This window comes from Xiphophorus couchianus, chromosome 9 (assembly GCF_001444195.1).
Source record: "Xiphophorus couchianus chromosome 9, X_couchianus-1.0, whole genome shotgun sequence".
NCBI lineage: Eukaryota > Metazoa > Chordata > Actinopteri > Cyprinodontiformes > Poeciliidae > Xiphophorus > Xiphophorus couchianus.
This window is the reverse complement of record NC_040236.1, coordinates 22013168-22030686: the sequence shown is the minus strand read 5'-3', so window position 1 is coordinate 22030686 and position 17519 is coordinate 22013168. Positions and strand designations below refer to the sequence as shown.

Here is a 17519-nt window from a genome sequence, read left to right as displayed (position 1 = left end):
ACACATAACATAACACTGCCCCTTTAAAAAGCGCGCTCGCGCTTTCTGCTCCGTCACGTCACCCAACCAGGAAGTCTTCCACTGAAAAACAGAGCGAGAGCAGTACATGTTTGCAACACTGTGACATATAAACACATTCTGTTCCTTTCAACATGTCTGACATATTGGGGAAAATAAGAAACACCATAACCGAGAGAAAGAAGACGGCTCTCAGTCAGCGCGACCTGCAGACGTTTGGTTTACGAGGTACGGAGGCTTGTTGACTGTCGTAGAGAAGTTACAAACGTTGTATACGTTCATTCAAACAGTGACCCAGCGCTCCCTTTAGTTATAAACTATTGTCAGTATGTGTTTATAGAACTCAGTTCTGTGGTTTTTAAAACCTGTACGTGTCTGTAGACGAGTGGTTTGCTAGTGACAGCTTTGGGTGACCTGCTTGTTTCCAGGGATACAGCTGAGAGCCTACCAGCTGGACGGGGTGCAGTGGCTGACCCAGAGCCTCAACGACCAGCAGGGCTGCATCTTAGGGGATGAGATGGGTTTGGGTAAAACCTGCCAGGTGTGCTTAAGATTTATCAACTTACCTTCCATATTGACTATGTAAGGTCTGGGCAGCAATTTTAGACTATATGAGTCTCCTTAGTGCAATTTTTTTTTTTGGTATGTCTTAACACGATATCAAAGATGTAGGACCATTGTTTGCACGTTTCAGAGTTTGTAATTTATTTTGTTTGTGAGTTATACACATTGCATTATTCTCACTTGCAAAACACTATGGTGCCAGTAATAGAAGTGGGTGGTATGGACTTAGAATTTTATCATGACATTCTGGCTTACTAAAGCGACAATAAAAAGCTATTTAATCTTTTTTTTTAAATTAACTGTATCTCTGTGACTGCATGATACATCATTCATAGCCCCACAAACACAAATGCTGCTATTCCTATTTGAAACAAGCTTCTGCAGGATGCCACGTATTTCAAGAAATGTGATTTTTTTTTATCACCAAACTGCGCACAGGAGCTTCATGTAATCATATTTTTGAATTTACTGATATTTATTGATGCTCTTGTGGCAAAAAACAGTGGAGAAAATGGTTAAAAATAATGTTTTAGTAAAAAAATTTGTAACAGAAATGTATTGAGAACAATAAATCAAAATTTGTGTAATAAGAATTTCTGTTACTGATAAATGATAAACTGTATGATAAATGCCAACCCCTAGTGAGAAACAGGTAAAGGCATTTTTATTATTGTGGAAAACATGTCTCATAAGTTATCGATGTTCTTCTGCTAAAACTGGATTTAGTTGAGCAGATAAAATTACAGTTCAGTTCTCAAATTTCTTGAGATTTGCCAGGAAATCTGTTGGTTTGTTGAAAGTAATCAGAACTCCTTGCTGTTCTCCACTTTTCTCTCTTTTTATTTTTGTTAAAGTTTCAGTTTGAATTTCTGTGGAAACCTCCAAAAGAGTGCAGAATGTCAAGACATTAAATCTGTTGTTTGGAAACAGGAGGAACAATTCCCAGTTCTGCTTCTTTTGTACACATTTAATGAACTTCTTCTCCAGACCATCTCTCTGCTGGTGTACGAGTCAGGAGCTCTGGGGAAGAAAGGTCCGTTTCTGGTGCTGAGCCCCCTGTCTGTCATGGAGAACTGGAGAAAGGAGTTGGAAAGGTAGAGTCAAATCTGTCGGTGCTTTAGCCCCATCTGTAAATGCTTCCTGTATAAATTATTCCAGTTGTAACTCATTTCGCAGCTTTGCCCCGTCTCTGACTGTGCTGTGCTACAAAGGAGACAAAGAGAGACGGGCTGAGATTCAGAGGGAAAAAACCGCTCAGGACTTCCGGGTTCTGCTCACCACGTACGAGGTCTGCGTCTGCTGGGCGAAAACAAAATGGCTGAAAGTTTCGTTGGCTTGGACCTTGAACATGTATATATGTCATTATTTCATTCCCAGCTGTGCCTCAAAGATGCATCGTTCTTGAAAAGGTCAGTGGGTTCTCGCTCACTTGGCTTTGTTGATGTTTGAGTTGTGACTGAGGTGGGTGTGGATTGTTAAAGAGACCAAAAAACGGCTGTGAGTGGAATGATTTCTGCTGACTTTGTGGGACCGGTGAATCTATAAAGCCTGCTTGTGCGATCACTGTATGACGCGTCCCTCCATTTCCTCTCATTTTTACACGTTGCTCCTCCTCAGGTGGAGGTGGGAGGTGCTCGTTGTGGACGAAGCTCACCGGCTGAAGAACCAAAACTCTCTGCTGCACAAAACCTTGACAGAGGTACTGCATCGTGTCTTGAAGAGCCACTTCACTGCTTTGTCTTCTAATGTTTCTCAGTCGTACTTTCTCTGAACATCAGCTCTGTTGGCTTGTGTGTTTCTTGCTTAGTTTTCAGTTGGTTTCAGACTCCTGCTCACAGGGACTCCCGTTCAGAACAACCTGCAGGAGCTCTACTCCCTGCTGAGCTTCATTCAACCCAGCATCTTCACACCGGAAGAGGCTGACAACTTTGTCAGCTCCTACTCCGATGTGCGAAGTCGACCTGCTCTGGGTATGCTTTAAAATTACAATGCGACTCGTGTATACAGAGTAAAAGTATATTTAAACATTACAACCATACGCTTTAATGTTGTTTTATGTGATAAACCGACACAAAAGATTATTGACCTGTTGGAAAGTGAACCCTCAGTGTTTAGTCTCTGTTTACTAATTAGGTGGGTTCTGAGAGCAATTGATTGCATTGCATTATTTAGAGATGTCATCGGAGTAATTGGTCCTGAGCACAAATGCATGCCATACTTTTCAGACTTTTATTTGTGAAACAAGATAATAATAATAATGATGATGTTTAGTTGTGTAGCACATTTAAGCAACATGACTTTATCTCATATAAACATTATAAAGTTGGTGTCCGATGCCATTATTAAAATCATCAACCAAAATGCACATCAATATTCACTAATGTTCCACTAACTGCTAATCAGAGGCAACTCTAAACAGGTGGAAAACAGGTAGAATTAAAGGAAGTCAGTGTTTCAGCTGCTTTGCAGTTTTCTGGAAGTTTGTTCCAGATTGGAATGCTGCGTCTCCATGTTTGGTTCTGATTCTGGGGACACAGAGCAGAACCAGAACCAGAAGACCTGAGAGGTCTGGAAGGTTGCTATGACAACAGCAGATCTTCAATGTTGTGCTGCTACGTTCAGTGATTTATAAACTAACAACAGTATTTTGTAGTCTATTCTTTGAGCTACAGGGAGCCAGTGTAAAGACTGTACACATGTAGAAATGAAGCGTGAGGAATCCCAGGATTGAACTTAAAAGTATCCTGCATGTGTCTTCTGTCCGCTCCGATAAGAAGTTACCAATTGACACAATTCCTGTTCGTCTTTGTTGAAAACCGTTTCTAATTCCATTGTCGAAACCATGTAGCCTTTTTTTTTCTTTCTCTTCATAACATGCACCGCTTTGTGTTGGTCTATCACATGTTGTGGATTGTGGAAGAGGTTCAAGGGGTTAGTTTGAACAAAATATTATTACTTATCTACAAAGGATTCAGGTTGACATGTTAAAAGATACATAAGTATAATACAATGTTTCGTGCCTGCTAGCTTCAGAGCTTCAAAGCATCTTGGAGCCTTTTCTACTCCGCAGAGTAAAGTCAGAGGTGACTTTTGATCTGCCCAAGAAGACAGAGCTGGTGGTGTACCACGGCATGTCTGCTTTGCAGAAGAAATACTACAAAGCCATTCTAATGCGCGATTATGGTGAGTCGCTGCGTTCTGACACTTAGCAGCAAAGGTGATATTTGTAAAACAAAACAAAACAAAAAAATCAACTCATCTCTCTCTGTGTTGAAAATTTCAGAGGCTTTTGTAAACGAGCAAGGCAGCAAGAACCGACTGCTGAACATCTTGGTGAATTTGAGAAAGTGCGTCGACCACCCATACCTGTTTGACGGTGAGACGCGGCGAAATGCATCTGGGGTTCGGTTGTAGAAGCTGGAGTTGCGTCTGAGTGATTCTGTCCATCCTTCCTGTTTTTAGGGGTGGAACCGGAGCCCTTCCAGATCGGGGATCACCTCATCGAAGCCAGTGGAAAGCTGTGCCTGCTGGACAGCATCCTGGCCTTTCTACACACAGGGTGGGCACATCCACGATGCTTATTGTTTGGCTCCCTCTAGTGGCATTTTAAGCTCTGTTGGGTCTGTGTTTGCTGGGATGTTTACTGCATTTCTAAATACGAAGGCAACAAATTTAATCTAAGTTGAAAAATCTGGACACCCCTTCAGCAGATATGATCTTACAGTTCTCCATTTTGCTTTGGATGAAGGGGCCACCGTGTCCTGTTGTTCTCTCAGATGACGAGGATGCTGGACATCCTTCAGGACTACATGGAGTACAGAGGTGAGTGGGACAAAATACACACGTCTGGACATCATCTGTCAATGTAATTCTCACAATTTATGTTACTTGCCTTTTCAAGCGTATCAACACCCTATTCTATCATTTTAAAACTTTACTCAACATTATAAGTTCATTTATTTTGCACTAAAAAGCTTTGTCTGCAATACAGAGACAGGACTGCTGTGTTGATTCAGGTTCTGTGAGACACCAAGTGGGGGTCGCAAAAGGTTATTCAGAATCATATGATTTGACCCCCGGAGGTGAACGTAGAGCCAACTGGGTGAAAATTAAATAAGTACATTAATATCCTAATATTTGTGGACAAAATGGCAAAAAAAACCGCAACACAATTTGAACATTTTACATCATTCAATATCAATAATTATTGATTGGTATTAGGTTGAAATAACTAAATTATAGGAAAACTGGTGGCCTGCGTGCCCTTTCTGTTTTATCAGTAATTTTCACTCCATGCGGTTGTTTTTTAAATTTTTAATCAGTAATGAGTCTCAGTGGCAAAACATGAAACTGCTGCTGTGCACGTTACCATTATGTGAGTGAGTTGCTAGGCAACCAAAGAGTGTGTGAGTTAGTTGATGCCACCAACTTAGCTTAGCTGGCCGTGAGAGGTCCAAGCGGTTAAAGCCTTTCATCTGCTTACATCTCCCAGAATGGCGTGCGGTTCGGATCAGAGTTTAGTGAATATTTTGTATGTCGTCACCTTCCTAAGATAATGGCCTACGTCACGTTTTGCCAAAAAAAAAGTCACCATCTCTTTCTTTCCTAAAGACGTTTTAGGCAAAAAAACACTTTTGTCCATTATTTTAGGAAGGTGACAATATTGAATATTCTATCAGACGTATTATCTGTTGATACTGATCAGTTGTCTATAGCAATATATGTTGTTGTTGATTTAATGTCCCATTAAGTGTCAGTGTCTCATTAAATGATTAGCATCCATCCATCCATTTTCTAACACCCTTGTCCCTAGTGGGGTTAGGAGGGGTGCTGGTGTCTATCTCTAGCTAACGTTCTGGGCGAGAGGCGGGGTCACCCTGGACAGGTCGCCAGTCTATCGCAGGGCAACACAGAGACAGACAACCATGCACACACACATTCACACCTAGGGAGAATTTAGAGAGACCAATTTACCTAACAGCCATGTTTTTGGACTGTGGGAGGAAGCTGGAGAACCCGGGTAGAACCCGGAGAGAACCCACGCATACACAGGGGGAACATGCAAACTCTGTGCAGAAAGACGCCGGGCAGGGAATCAAACCCAGGATCTTCTTGCTGCAAGGCAACATTTATGTTTTGTATCATTTATATAAAATAAATTCATATTAAAATACATACACTTATTTTACTTATATTATAATAATATGTGAACTTTTAGGAGGTTACCATGTTGCAAATAGGGGATCACAGGCTGAAAAGTTTATTAGTCCTGTGTTTCTCTAGCAACCGATGCAGGATGTGCCTCACTTCTTGCCAAGTGACAGTTTTCTGTGCTTAATCCTTGCCATGCACCATAATTAGTTTTTCTGTTCAGGTTACAGCTACGAACGCATGGATGGGTCTGTTCGAGGCGAAGAGCGAAACCTTGCTGTGAAGAACTTCAGCAGCAAAGATATCTTTGTGTTTTTGCTCAGCACTAAAGCAGGTGACTGAAATTTATTTATTTGTTTAAAATACAGAATGAAAAGCTAGAAAAATGTTCTATGTCTTGGATTTTCACCTTTTGTTACATAGTAACTTGGTTTACAGACATTGTTATCCTTTCACTTTTATTTTGCAGCACCCAGATTGCTGCAAAATAAAGCATAATTCTGCTTCATTTAAATTTGTTGTTTTAAAAGTGGTCCTTTCTGCATACGGTGCCTTGCAAAAGTGAAAAAGTGAACTTCATAACATTAAACTAAAACCGCTGTCAGTTTTATTAAAATTTTACAAAACAGATTTTAAAAAATTCCAAAGTTGAAGGAAAGTAAAATGTTGCTTTCGTTATTTCTATGCATATTTTCAGCCTGACACATCGAGAGACTGGAATTACCACACATCCTCCTCAATATCGCATGGTGCAATATTGCACATACTGATATTATGATTCGGTATAGCGTGTAACTGCAGACCACACTGCTATTTTTAAGACATGTTGAAAGTTTGGGGAATCCATAAGTCCATTTTTCTTGTACTTTAGCATTATGTGCTACTGTTTTTTTGTTGGCTCATCTCTCACAATCTGAGCATAGCACATTGATGTATGCGGTTGCAACATTATAGAATGTGAAAACGTTCAAGGGGTCTCTTGCAAGACACCGTGTCCGTAAACTCTGAGTTTCTAGAATACGCAGAAACAGGAAAAGGGATGGATCAGACAACGATATGATCTGCGGCAGATTGTTAGTCTGGTACTAACAAGGCCAGCAGCTTTTTTTTTTTTTTTCAACAGAGGGAAACAAGGGCGATTTCCTGTCACAGCTTTCGCTTTCTTCAAGCTTTATAAATGTCCCAACTGCACACTACAGTCACACTTAGCTCAAAGTATGTAACTACTGAGACGGCATGTTGAAAAATAATAATAATAGTAAAAAAAAGCTGACGTAATCACTTAGCAGCTTATTGAAGGATCTTTAACAAAAATAAGTTCCAGTATAAGTTTCCAGTTTCTATGGCCTTTTAATCCATACAGCAGGGCATTTTTTAACGCTTTGTGCTGTAAATCCTGAAGCACAGAAACGGTCAGACCTGAAAGTTTGGACTCTTTAGGTGATCTCTGTTTTCTCTTTACAACGCCGTCCTTTCAGGCGGAGTTGGCCTCAACCTTACAGCTGCTGACACTGTTGTTTTCGTGGACAGTGACTTCAACCCCCAAAACGACCTGCAGGCCGCGGCGCGATGCCATCGGATTGGCCAGAACAGGTGATGCACTTTGAACATTCCAACGAAGCTGCATAGCAAACAATCTATCTGATTACTGGCACTAATGCATTTTATTCTACATAAGAAAGACTTCCCTTTTATTTTCAGATATTGCTTTCGCAAGTGTGGGAAAGTAGACCTGTTCATGCCAGCAATGTTATCTGTAGCTGCCAGGAGTGTTATCTGCCTCTTGGTGTGAAAGAGCTCTTCCTGTTCACAGCTCAGCATTGTGCTCCGACAACCTTGATGGAAACTACTAGAAACATTCAGGCTACCTGCTGAAGGAAACGTCATCTAAAACTCTGACCTTTCTCTTCAGGCTGATGCTTTTATGGGTTACCATTTATTTTAAGTTTAGTTTTTATTCAAATGAGACACAACCAGTGTAGCGCTGAAACAATTATGTTTAATAATTAAGTTATCTTCTCTGTTGATCTACTCCCCCGTCTTTTTATACTTTTTAGGTTCAGAGCAAATGGCGAAAATTATGTAGACTCACAGGATTCCTATGGAGCCTCGAAAAGTGTGTAAACATATAGAATTTACTTTTGGCAAAAATTTTCAAATTCTGATAAGTATGGTAAAAGGAAAATTAAGGATACTTCTTACATTTTATAACCGAAAATCCTAATACTTCATATTAAATGTACTCCTTGTTTAGGTTTTAGACCAATTTTAAATCTGGCTGAACTCGACCTTTGGCTAAACTAAACTGCCAAGCAAAATCATTAAAGTGGCTATTTTTAGGAATGGATATAAAAAATTTTCAATGTCTACTATAAAATGTTTGCCTTTAGGCTTTGATGCTCCTTATTTGAAAAGTCTAAGAACCGCGAATGTTGAAATAAAGCTTATCTAAACTGATCCAGATCAGTAAAAGAAGTGAAGACCCTATGCACAGTTTGAACATTTGTAGCCACTTTCATCATTTTGTTGATTCATTATCTTTGGCATTGAAACACAACGAGACTCTGTTATTGTTCAAGCAGTGTCAAGAGTTCAGACTTTGCACTTAAAATGTCCAGAAGTTTCTAGAAAAAAAGACCCTTAGACATTTGTGTCTGGTTATATAAATGTGTGTAAGTCATTGTCTGAAAAAGACCCTGCTCAGATCTAAACATGTCTATTCGCTTTGAACGCATTCACTAATGATGCAAAATATTTCTTTCTTTTTTACCAAATTTTGAGCTTGGCTTTGAGATTTGAAAAGCGGACCTGACCCTCCCATGGTAAAATGTGGAAGCGGTGTCCTCTCTGGTTTGATATTTACCATCGTTTCCGCAGTTCGTCTCTCTAACAAAAGAGGTGTACGGAGCCTAGTGCTAGAAGAAAAACGGCGAGTGACTGAGGGTCACTGCGCGTAACACAAACCCTGTAAGTTCTAGACACTAACAGGTACCATAGAATTGCACAAATATCCATGAGGGACGGCGGAGTCCCTGCTCGAAATTCCGTGAAAGAGGTGTACGGAGCCTTGTGCCAAAAGCCCATTAAAATGCTGTTTACATCGTTTTAAACTGTGTGATTGTGAGCGTGAGCGGGAATAAAAATAGCAACAGGTATTTAGTTCCATATAACACAGTAGGAGTGTAACAGGTAAACCTTCTATGGATGCAAACTTGACTAAAAACCCACACAAATTCAAACAGAAATTCAAATACAAAAACATTTCAAATACAAATTCTTTTGTATTTGAAACGTAATCAATTACAAATTTATTGATGGAACTTGACTTAATGTCGTGTTTTGACTGTTGATTCTATCTTGCATTGTGTTTCTGTGTTTGTAATGATGTAAAGCACTTTGAAATGCCTTGCTGCTGAAATGTGCTATACAAATAAAATTTGATTGATTGATTGATTGATAACCTTTGAGGAACCCTGATGTTTTCCAGGCCTGTGAAAGTGATCCGCCTCCTTGCGAGAGACACCGTGGAGGAGATCATGTACTCTCGAGCCGTATCCAAGCTGCAGCTCACCAACACTGTTATTGAAGAGGGCCGCTTCTCTTTGCTGGATCAGGCGCAGTCAGCTGCGGCGGGTCTGCAGGTCGGTGATCTTTTAACAGAAACACGCCGTCAACATGATCCCTCCGATCTTCTTCCAGCTCTCTTTTTGATTTCTCCTCAACAGCTGAGCGAGATCTTGAAGTTCGGAGTAGATAAGCTTTTATCGTCGGAGGAGAGCTCGATACAGGAAGTCAGACTGGAGAAGATACTGGGCCCGTCACGGGATGGTCAGTGGGTGGATGATGATGATGATGATGGATTCTCACCACTAGAAGAAGAGGTGGAGAACGAGTCTGATTCCGTTGAGCAGAGTAAGCGATTTTAAATCACAAATTAGTCTGAATGACTAATCATTTTATTTGTCTGTCATTTTTATCTTTAATCTCAAACATGTCTACAAAAGTTAGTAAAACAATTTTAAAAAATAGCTTTTTAGTCCAAGTTTCTACTCATCAGTAAGGAATCAGCCTGTTCTTGTCTGCAGTTTGTTTCATGACCCAACTTCCTGGCTTGATTTATGTGGGGTTGGAATGATTAATCATGATTTATCAATTATTGAAATAATCGTCAACTAGTTTAGTAAATGATTAATTGTAATACTGAAGTATAGAGACTCACAAATAAGTATGTTTTAGTCTAAACTCCTCAGGTGGCATAGTTTCAGCTTCATCTTTTTCAGATTTACTGAAGGAATGCCATGTTTTTAAAATTTTAGGCAACAAAATGTTTATTATTTAAAAAAGGATTTGTTATTTTTCTTTATTTGTTTTTTAAAATGAATTTCTAATATTGCTTCAATGAAAAATCTGTCAAATTTGCTTTAAAAAACGTGATTAATCGATTAATTGTCAGAATAATCGATCAATTGATTACTAAAATAATCGTTATTTGCAGCCCTGGATTAATCCAACCGTCGTATCGTCTCACCCTGCAGATCACATGTACTTCTTTGAGGGGAAAGACTACAGTAAGGACCCGAGCTCAGAGGACCAGAGGAGCTTTGACCGGATCCTGGAAGAGCAGATGGCCGAGTTTCAGAAAGCGGCAGGAGAGGGACGAGCTCTGCGGCGCAAAGCTGGAGTACGGCTCTGTCACTTTCACTTCCAACTAAGAGAAATGTTCCACTGGTATTTGGGAATTCTGCTATCTCGTAAAGTCTGGAATTTGATTCAAGGTTGTTTTTTTCCAAGTCTGGATAAGTATAAAGCTGCAGCTAACGATTATTTTAGTAACTGAGTATTCCGTCGATTAATCAAGTAATCAAAATAACATTCTGCAAATTTTTCATTTAACCAGCTTATTTATTAATACAATAGAAATGCATGAGAAAGTGCAAATCAACAAATAATTCAATTAATTTAAAATAAACATGTTATTGCCTAAAATGTAATAAGAACATTCCTTTAGTGTACACTTTAAACAAAAATACTTCAAATATCAACAAGTGAAAAGCTCAACCCAGTTGGCCTAACTTCACATCAATAGTTGCTGAAGCTAAAATTATGTTTTTATTAAAGAGTTCTGGACAGAAAATTTTTACCACCAAAAAAACTCTGTGTAGAGTTTGTAGAGTACTGTTCTCACCAGATATCATGTTTTACACTCTGTGTTCCACAGTTAGCGATTAATCAATTACTAAATTAGTTATTTCAATAATTGATTAATCATGATTAAGACGATTAATCGTTTCAGCTCTAGATAAGTTTGAAAAAAAAAAGAAGTGTAATTCCAGATAATTTTCCCATTAAAAGTTTTTTCCGTCAATCCTTGCAGTTTTCATCTGTTCCATATGACCATTGAACAGTTATCATCAGAAAATAATATCAACATTTTGCTCCCAGCATCATTTGTTTATTTAAGTCATTATAGCTTAAGGACAAACCACTAAATTAGTTTTTGCTTAAAGAAAAAAAACATTCATTGCTTCCACTTTTGAGTCCAGGATGTCGGTGTCCCACTTGGACTAATAGAGCTGAAAACACAGACCTGCTCTCAGCCGACTGTCACCTGACCGACTGATTTGACTTGTTTAATGAAACGCGTTTCACTCCAGGTTTCACATTTAGCAAAATGTGAAACCTGGAGGTTTGCTCTACTTTTCCTGCCACGGATGCATAAAACGAGATCAGTTTCCTTTAGTGAAAAGCTGATGGTGTTTTGTCCCAGTTAACTTGAAATAGCTGCAAAGGAAATGAAGTTTGTGGACTCATGAAATCACCAAAGCTGATTGGGGGGAAAAAAAAAAAAAAAGATCAAATGATCATTTGATCTCATGGCCCACATTCTGTGTCTCCCATGTTTCAAAAACCTTTGTTTATCTAAAACAAAAAGAAAAGAAAAGAAAAGTAATTTACTTTTCTAGATATGTATAGACTAAGAAATACAAATCTAGTTTTGTTTATGGTGTCACTCTGAATTTTACAGCGTGTTGTAGTGAAGGGAAAAATACTTGTCAGACATTTTTTGGGAAAAAATTCTCATTAAAATCCAGTAGGCTTTTAGTCACCTAAATAGTAAATGGAGTAAAATTTAATCTTCGTATAAATCCAGGTTTAGAGAACCAAAAGCACCATGAAGACCAAAAGGTCAAAGGTGAAGGAAAAAGCTGGTTACCACAGACCATTTAGGAGACATGGCAGCTGGTTGGATGAGACTAAAACTTTCCCTAAACACACCATTCCCACAATGAAACATGGTGGTGGCAGCATCATGCTGCGGAGATGATGAATCTCTTGAGCAGGGAAAACTAATTGATTAGTCTCGCCTTTCAAAAAGACAACACACTTAAAAGTATAAGGTGATTTATAATACAATAGATCGAAGGACAGAACAATATTCTTGGGTAAATGGTCCAGTCAAAGTCCAAACATCTAAATCCAAATTGAGAATCTCTGAACTTCATTTTCAGATACTCAAAGATGCTGTACAGAAATAAAAATTAAAAACAGCAGGAGTAACGAAGGCGGATAATGAATTTTTCTGGACAATAAATTGTCCAAGAAATGATTGTGACAAACAATAATATTGTCGTTTTGAGATCTATTTTCAAGTAATTTAAACATCATGAAAATAATAACGCAAGAACATCGTCTCATAGATCAATAAACGTTCATTTCTAAAGAACAATCAATACTGGAATTAAGACATTTTAAATGTTCGAAATATATAAACAAAACAACCAAAAACAATAAGTAAAAATTGAAATAAAATCCTCACAACCAAAACCATAAATCAAACAAATTATAACATTTTTCTAAAGCTCATTTAAATTTGTCGTGCAATTGATTGGTTTATAAATGATTTCAATAAGCTTACCCATAACTGCAGCAGAAAGTGTTGAGCCCAGGAAGGTAGAAATGAGCAATTAATATTTTACACTTCCCAAATATTCTTCAATTGAAAACAACGTAACGTAAAACAGGACCAAATAAAACGAAGTAACTAAGACAGAAAACATCCTGTCCTGCGGTCCTACTGTCTACAACATGGAGAAGCATAAATAAATACAAACATGTACAGTTTTATTAATAATGTGCTACTCCCAACTATCTGGGGTTTTATTAACATTTTTAAAAACCATGAGGAATTATTTAGAGAGGCGTTTGTCCTTGATTATTCGATTCTCTTTCAGTCTTCGCTTTCAGTCGCGTTTGCGATTCCAGCGAGGAAGAGGAAACCTCTCACTGAGGCAGAGCTGGAGCTCAGGCGGCAGAAGAGGCAGGAGGCTGCAGCCAAGAGAGCCAAGATGATGGAGGACAAAAAGAGGCAGGAGGAAGAGGAGAAGCGCAGGAAAAAGTAAAGATATTGTAGTTGTTCCATCATGGGCTCTGACATGCCTGTGTTTTTTGTCACTCATAAATTATTTTTGATTCTTGGCTAACCATGCAGAATGGCCTGGTGGGAGTCCTGTGGCTATAAGTCACTTTGCCTGCAGCTTGTAGACAGTGAAGAAGAGGAGGAAGACGAAGAGGAGGAAGAGGATGACATCAGCGTATGCTCTACAGACTCAACCTCCACGGATATCCGCTACGTTCTGGGGGATGTTACTCATCCCCACACTGCGAGGGGAGATGCTATCATCGTCCACTGTGTTGGTAAGGGCTCCATGTAGCCATGGCGACCGGATGGTTTGTGTGACGGAATTGATAAACAAAAACATAGTACCTTTGGAGCGTGTCTCGGGCTGTATTTTCCTCTTATCAGAGTGTTAATTTGTGTGCAGATGACTCAGGGCGGTGGGGCAGAGGAGGCCTGTTCACGGCGCTGGAGGTGAGATCAGATGAGCCACGAAAGCGGTACGAGTTGGCAGGGAAAATGAAAGGTAACGATAACCGCAATGACAAAGAAAATGAGCAGTAATTCAACTAGACATCTTCGTCTCTGTGGTCTGGTGGAGACTGGAATTCCCTGCGGATCTGTGTTTCAGATTTGGAGCTGGGAAATGTGCTGCTCTTCCCCATCGACGACAAACAGTCGAGACTGGACGGCCGAGATCAGGCAGGTTCTGTTCGCAGAGCAATCTGTAAAACTCCAAACTGCTTCAAAAATGAAATAAATTTATGTATCTTAAACTATAGTCTTAAAGTATCTTACATTCTTTAAAAAAAAGTAAGTTGGCCTTAAACACGTTTTAAATGTTGTCGTGGCAGGACTGTTTCATCTCATAAAACCTTCAAACTGAGTTGCTGAAACCTGCTTGGAAAATGCACGCTTGTGTTTTGCGATATGTGCAAAATCTTTGCAATATTAGAGCTCATTATGACAAGATGCACCTTGCTTGGATTCTCGTGTGGTTGCAGACTTGCAAGCGGTGATCAGATAACGAGGTAACATGATTCAATCTCCTTCTCGTCACCCCAGTTAGCCCTGATAGTGGCACAGAAAAGAGACAAAGCCAACAACCTGTCTGGGATCCTCCTCGGTGCTTTGGACGAAGGACTGAAGAAGATTTACTCTGCAGCTAAGAAAAACAAAGGTATGGGGAAGAATGGAACAATTTTATGACGTTTACTATGAATTTTGTCTCCTGTGGTCTTGTTTGTTGGTGTGTTGATTAATGCGTTACGCAGGTCTAAATGTAAGTAAGGTACAGCAATATTTGTGGGACCACCAAATGATGTCATGTCTTTCAAGAATGGCTGACATTTTATAAGCATTTTCAATGGTATTTAACCGTTTCAGTACGGCCTAGGATGCCGTCTTACTTTATAATGTCTGATTTGTTTCCATTTAAAGATCGACTGATGGGATGATATTTCAGTGGTCTGTGGAAGCCCCCTTAAAAGTTAGATGGTAATTAGTCAAATTAATCATAAAGTAGAGCAAGCCATTAGTTTCAGTTTCAAGCATTTATCATGCTGAGGTGAGTAAATCTTCAGGAATGCAGTCTCCTAATGTCAATGCTGGGCCAGTGGTGTAAAGTTTGTGTTGCAGTTGGATTGACTTTGTTCCAGTGGAGCAAATCTGCATGAGGGTCCGAAGGTTTCGACATGTCAAAACACCAAAACATCCAAAAACATAAAATTGTGCCACGTATTTTTAGTCTGGTTTCACTTGTAACAAGATATTTTTCCATGTTGTAAGTGAAATAATCTGCCAGTGGGACCAGTAGTTTTTCATCAATATTAAGGATTTATTGTCTTAAAACAAGCTTCTGTAGCTTGCTGAAAAGTTACTTGTAAGTTACTTTTGTCTTATTTCAAGTGTACAAAGATATTTGCACTAGAAACTACACCAAAAATACTTGGTAAGATTTTGTGTTTTTTCAGTGAAGGTTCTGAGGCATCATGTCTTCCTATGCCTCCAAAAAGAAAGACAGACATGCAATAGCTCATAGATAATATTTATAACCTGAACATCTCTTGTTTAGTGCTCAGTTTTATTTTGTTCAGACTTCAGTTCAGCATGTTTTCTCTTTTTGTATCTTTAGCCAGTGTTCATCTTCCTCGCATCGGTCACTCCACCAAAGGTTTCAACTGGTACGGGACGGAGCGGCTCATCAGAAAACACCTGGCCTCCAGGGGCATTCCCACCTTCATGTATCCTTCATTGTTCCCCTGCCAGGGCAGAGCCCGTACTGAGCAGAGCTGCTGCAGTTTTCACTTAATGTGAATGGCAGATATTATCACAGCAGAGCTGTCAAGAAAACAGTTTCTCATCAGACACCTGCACCATCAGCTGCTGCGTCCAATCAAGCACCTTTACCGAGCACAGAGGGACCAACGGATGAGACAGAAACCGAGGGCCCCGGTCCGTCCGCTCTGCCACGCAGCTTCAGCCCTGCGGAGCTGCCCAGCTTCATGAAGGGAGTCCGAGTGTTTTTCTACAACATTCCCGCATCAGAACGGAAGAGGTTGGCCCGCTACCTTATCACATATCCTTTTCCTAACTTCTGGGTGCAAAATTCGACAGTTTTTTTGTAAATGCGTGAGGTTTGTAATGGAGAACAGAATGAGAAAACCCTTAGCTGAAGTCTACGTATGACGGAGACGAGGAGGACGTCATGAGTGAAGAGGTCACACACATTGTTGCAGAGGTGGAGAATCACATCCAAATACAGGTCAGCTCAACTTTACAGCAGAAGTATTCACACCCCTTAAGGTTTTCCACATTTTGTCACATAACACCCGCCAATTTCAAAGTATTTTATTGTGATAAGCCATCATAACACAGCATTTAATTGTGAAGTGGCAGGAAAATTATTGATGATTTGGTTCTAACAAATAAAAATCTGATAAGTTTACCATGTGTTTGAATTCAACCCCCACCACTTTGGTGCCTCTAAATGAAATCCAGTGCAGCTAATCTCCTGCAGAAACCACCTAATTATTAAACGGAGACCACCTGTCTAGTTTATCCAAAACAGCCTCAAAAAGGTACACAGCTGTTAAAATGCCAGGTTATTAGAACAAGTACAAAGTCATTTCAAAACTTTTGGCTTATATAATGTGACATGTATTCTGTTCACTTGAACCAAAACAAAAAGCAAATATGTAAAAAAAAAAGAAAAGAAATAACTTTTACTGCGTCCTGAAACACACAATATCACACTCATTCACTCACGCATTCGTGGATGAATGAGGAACTTTGTTAAAGTACCTTTTGGATCAGTTTTAGCATTACATTTTCTTTGTTAGGTGACAGTTAGCATCCCATAATTAGTAATATAATGGCCAAATTAATCTCCAAAACAAAAGTCTGAATATGCTAAAAGACTTGCAGCTCTGTTGTCAGTGAAGGTGGCTCAATAAAGCGTTGTTTCAATGGACTCTGAACATCTGACTGCCACATTCTTTCGATATTTGCGTATTTAGAAAAACATATTTTTTCATTCACTTCACAGTCACCCTTCACTCTGTGCTGCTCTATAAAATCCCATTAAAATACATTGAAGTTTGTTGCTGTAAAGGGGTTGGAAACTCAAGGGGTGTGAATAACTTTGCAAGCCTCTGTGTCAGTTCTGCAGTAATTTTCAACGCTTAAACACTGAAATTTTCCTCTGCTCTGTGTGAACCAGGAGCTGCTGGATCTGGTCCATAAGAACCAGCAGGCTGTTCCTGTGAAGACGGCCTGGCTGGAGTCCTGCTTCTCCAAACAACAACAAGTCAAAACTGCACACTTCCAACATCAACTCTGAGGACACACGGCGTTATTGTTATTATTATTAGATTTTATTAAATCCCATTTTTTAAATTGTGTCATTTGACAAGCTTATGAGCACGCTGGTTGATGTACACTACATTTCAAAAATTTTTAACCTGATGATTAATTCAAATCTGAATATGAAGTTCATAAATTAACTCAATTCCCAAAAGGGAAAATGAAGTTTTCTCACCTGCACTTAACTCAAAGTTCAATTATGGCTGCTGCTTTTATTAAAGGTAGATACATGCAGGAATAAACAGTTTATTTGCACATCTGGTAGTTTTTTTTCCCCTCATAACATCTTCCCTACACATGACATGGCAATTATTTGTGAACATGTGCCTTTAGTGCTTGAATGAATAAACTGCAGGCACATACTATATTGCCAAAACAAAGGGGTGTGGATGAATTGGAAAAGCGATGTAAACAATATTTTACTCATTTGATTAGGACAGTGCACATTAATCAACATTACCACAATTCATTTCAGTGTAAATATGCAGGGAATAGCACAATAGCTAAATTTAGCTATTGTGGATGT

At 39.3% G+C, this 17519-nt stretch overlaps 1 protein-coding gene across 1 annotated transcript; it reads left to right on the top strand.

The window, feature by feature from the left end:
* Positions 1-42: 42 nt before the first annotated feature.
* On the top strand, positions 43-17373 carry chd1l (chromodomain helicase DNA binding protein 1-like). The gene is made up of 25 exons (XM_028027259.1): positions 43-246; positions 447-559; positions 1570-1676; positions 1759-1870; positions 1960-1991; positions 2200-2281; positions 2390-2552; positions 3610-3765; positions 3866-3958; positions 4045-4141; positions 4331-4404; positions 5957-6067; positions 7212-7326; positions 9221-9374; positions 9459-9645; positions 10269-10414; positions 12966-13129; positions 13223-13428; positions 13557-13655; positions 13761-13831; positions 14195-14309; positions 15264-15372; positions 15453-15707; positions 15812-15893; positions 16851-17373. The coding sequence occupies exons 1-25, from the start codon at positions 153-155 to the stop codon at positions 16968-16970; spliced, it is 3057 nt and encodes a 1018-aa protein (XP_027883060.1). The 5' UTR covers positions 43-152; the 3' UTR covers positions 16971-17373.
* The last annotated feature ends 146 nt before the right edge of the window (positions 17374-17519 follow it).

What these genes read in the sequence shown, in the direction of transcription:
- chd1l (XM_028027259.1), top strand. Translation starts at nt 153, where the DNA reads ATGTCTGACATATTGGGGAAAATAAGAAACACCATAACCGAGAGAAAG. An exon ending in GTCTGATTCCGTTGAGCAGA is followed by an intron (nt 9,646 to 10,268) that starts GTAAGCGATTTT and finishes CTCACCCTGCAG; the next exon opens with ATCACATGTACTTCTTTGAG. An exon ending in TTGGCCCGCTACCTTATCAC is followed by an intron (nt 15,708 to 15,811) that starts ATATCCTTTTCC and finishes GCTGAAGTCTAC; the next exon opens with GTATGACGGAGACGAGGAGG.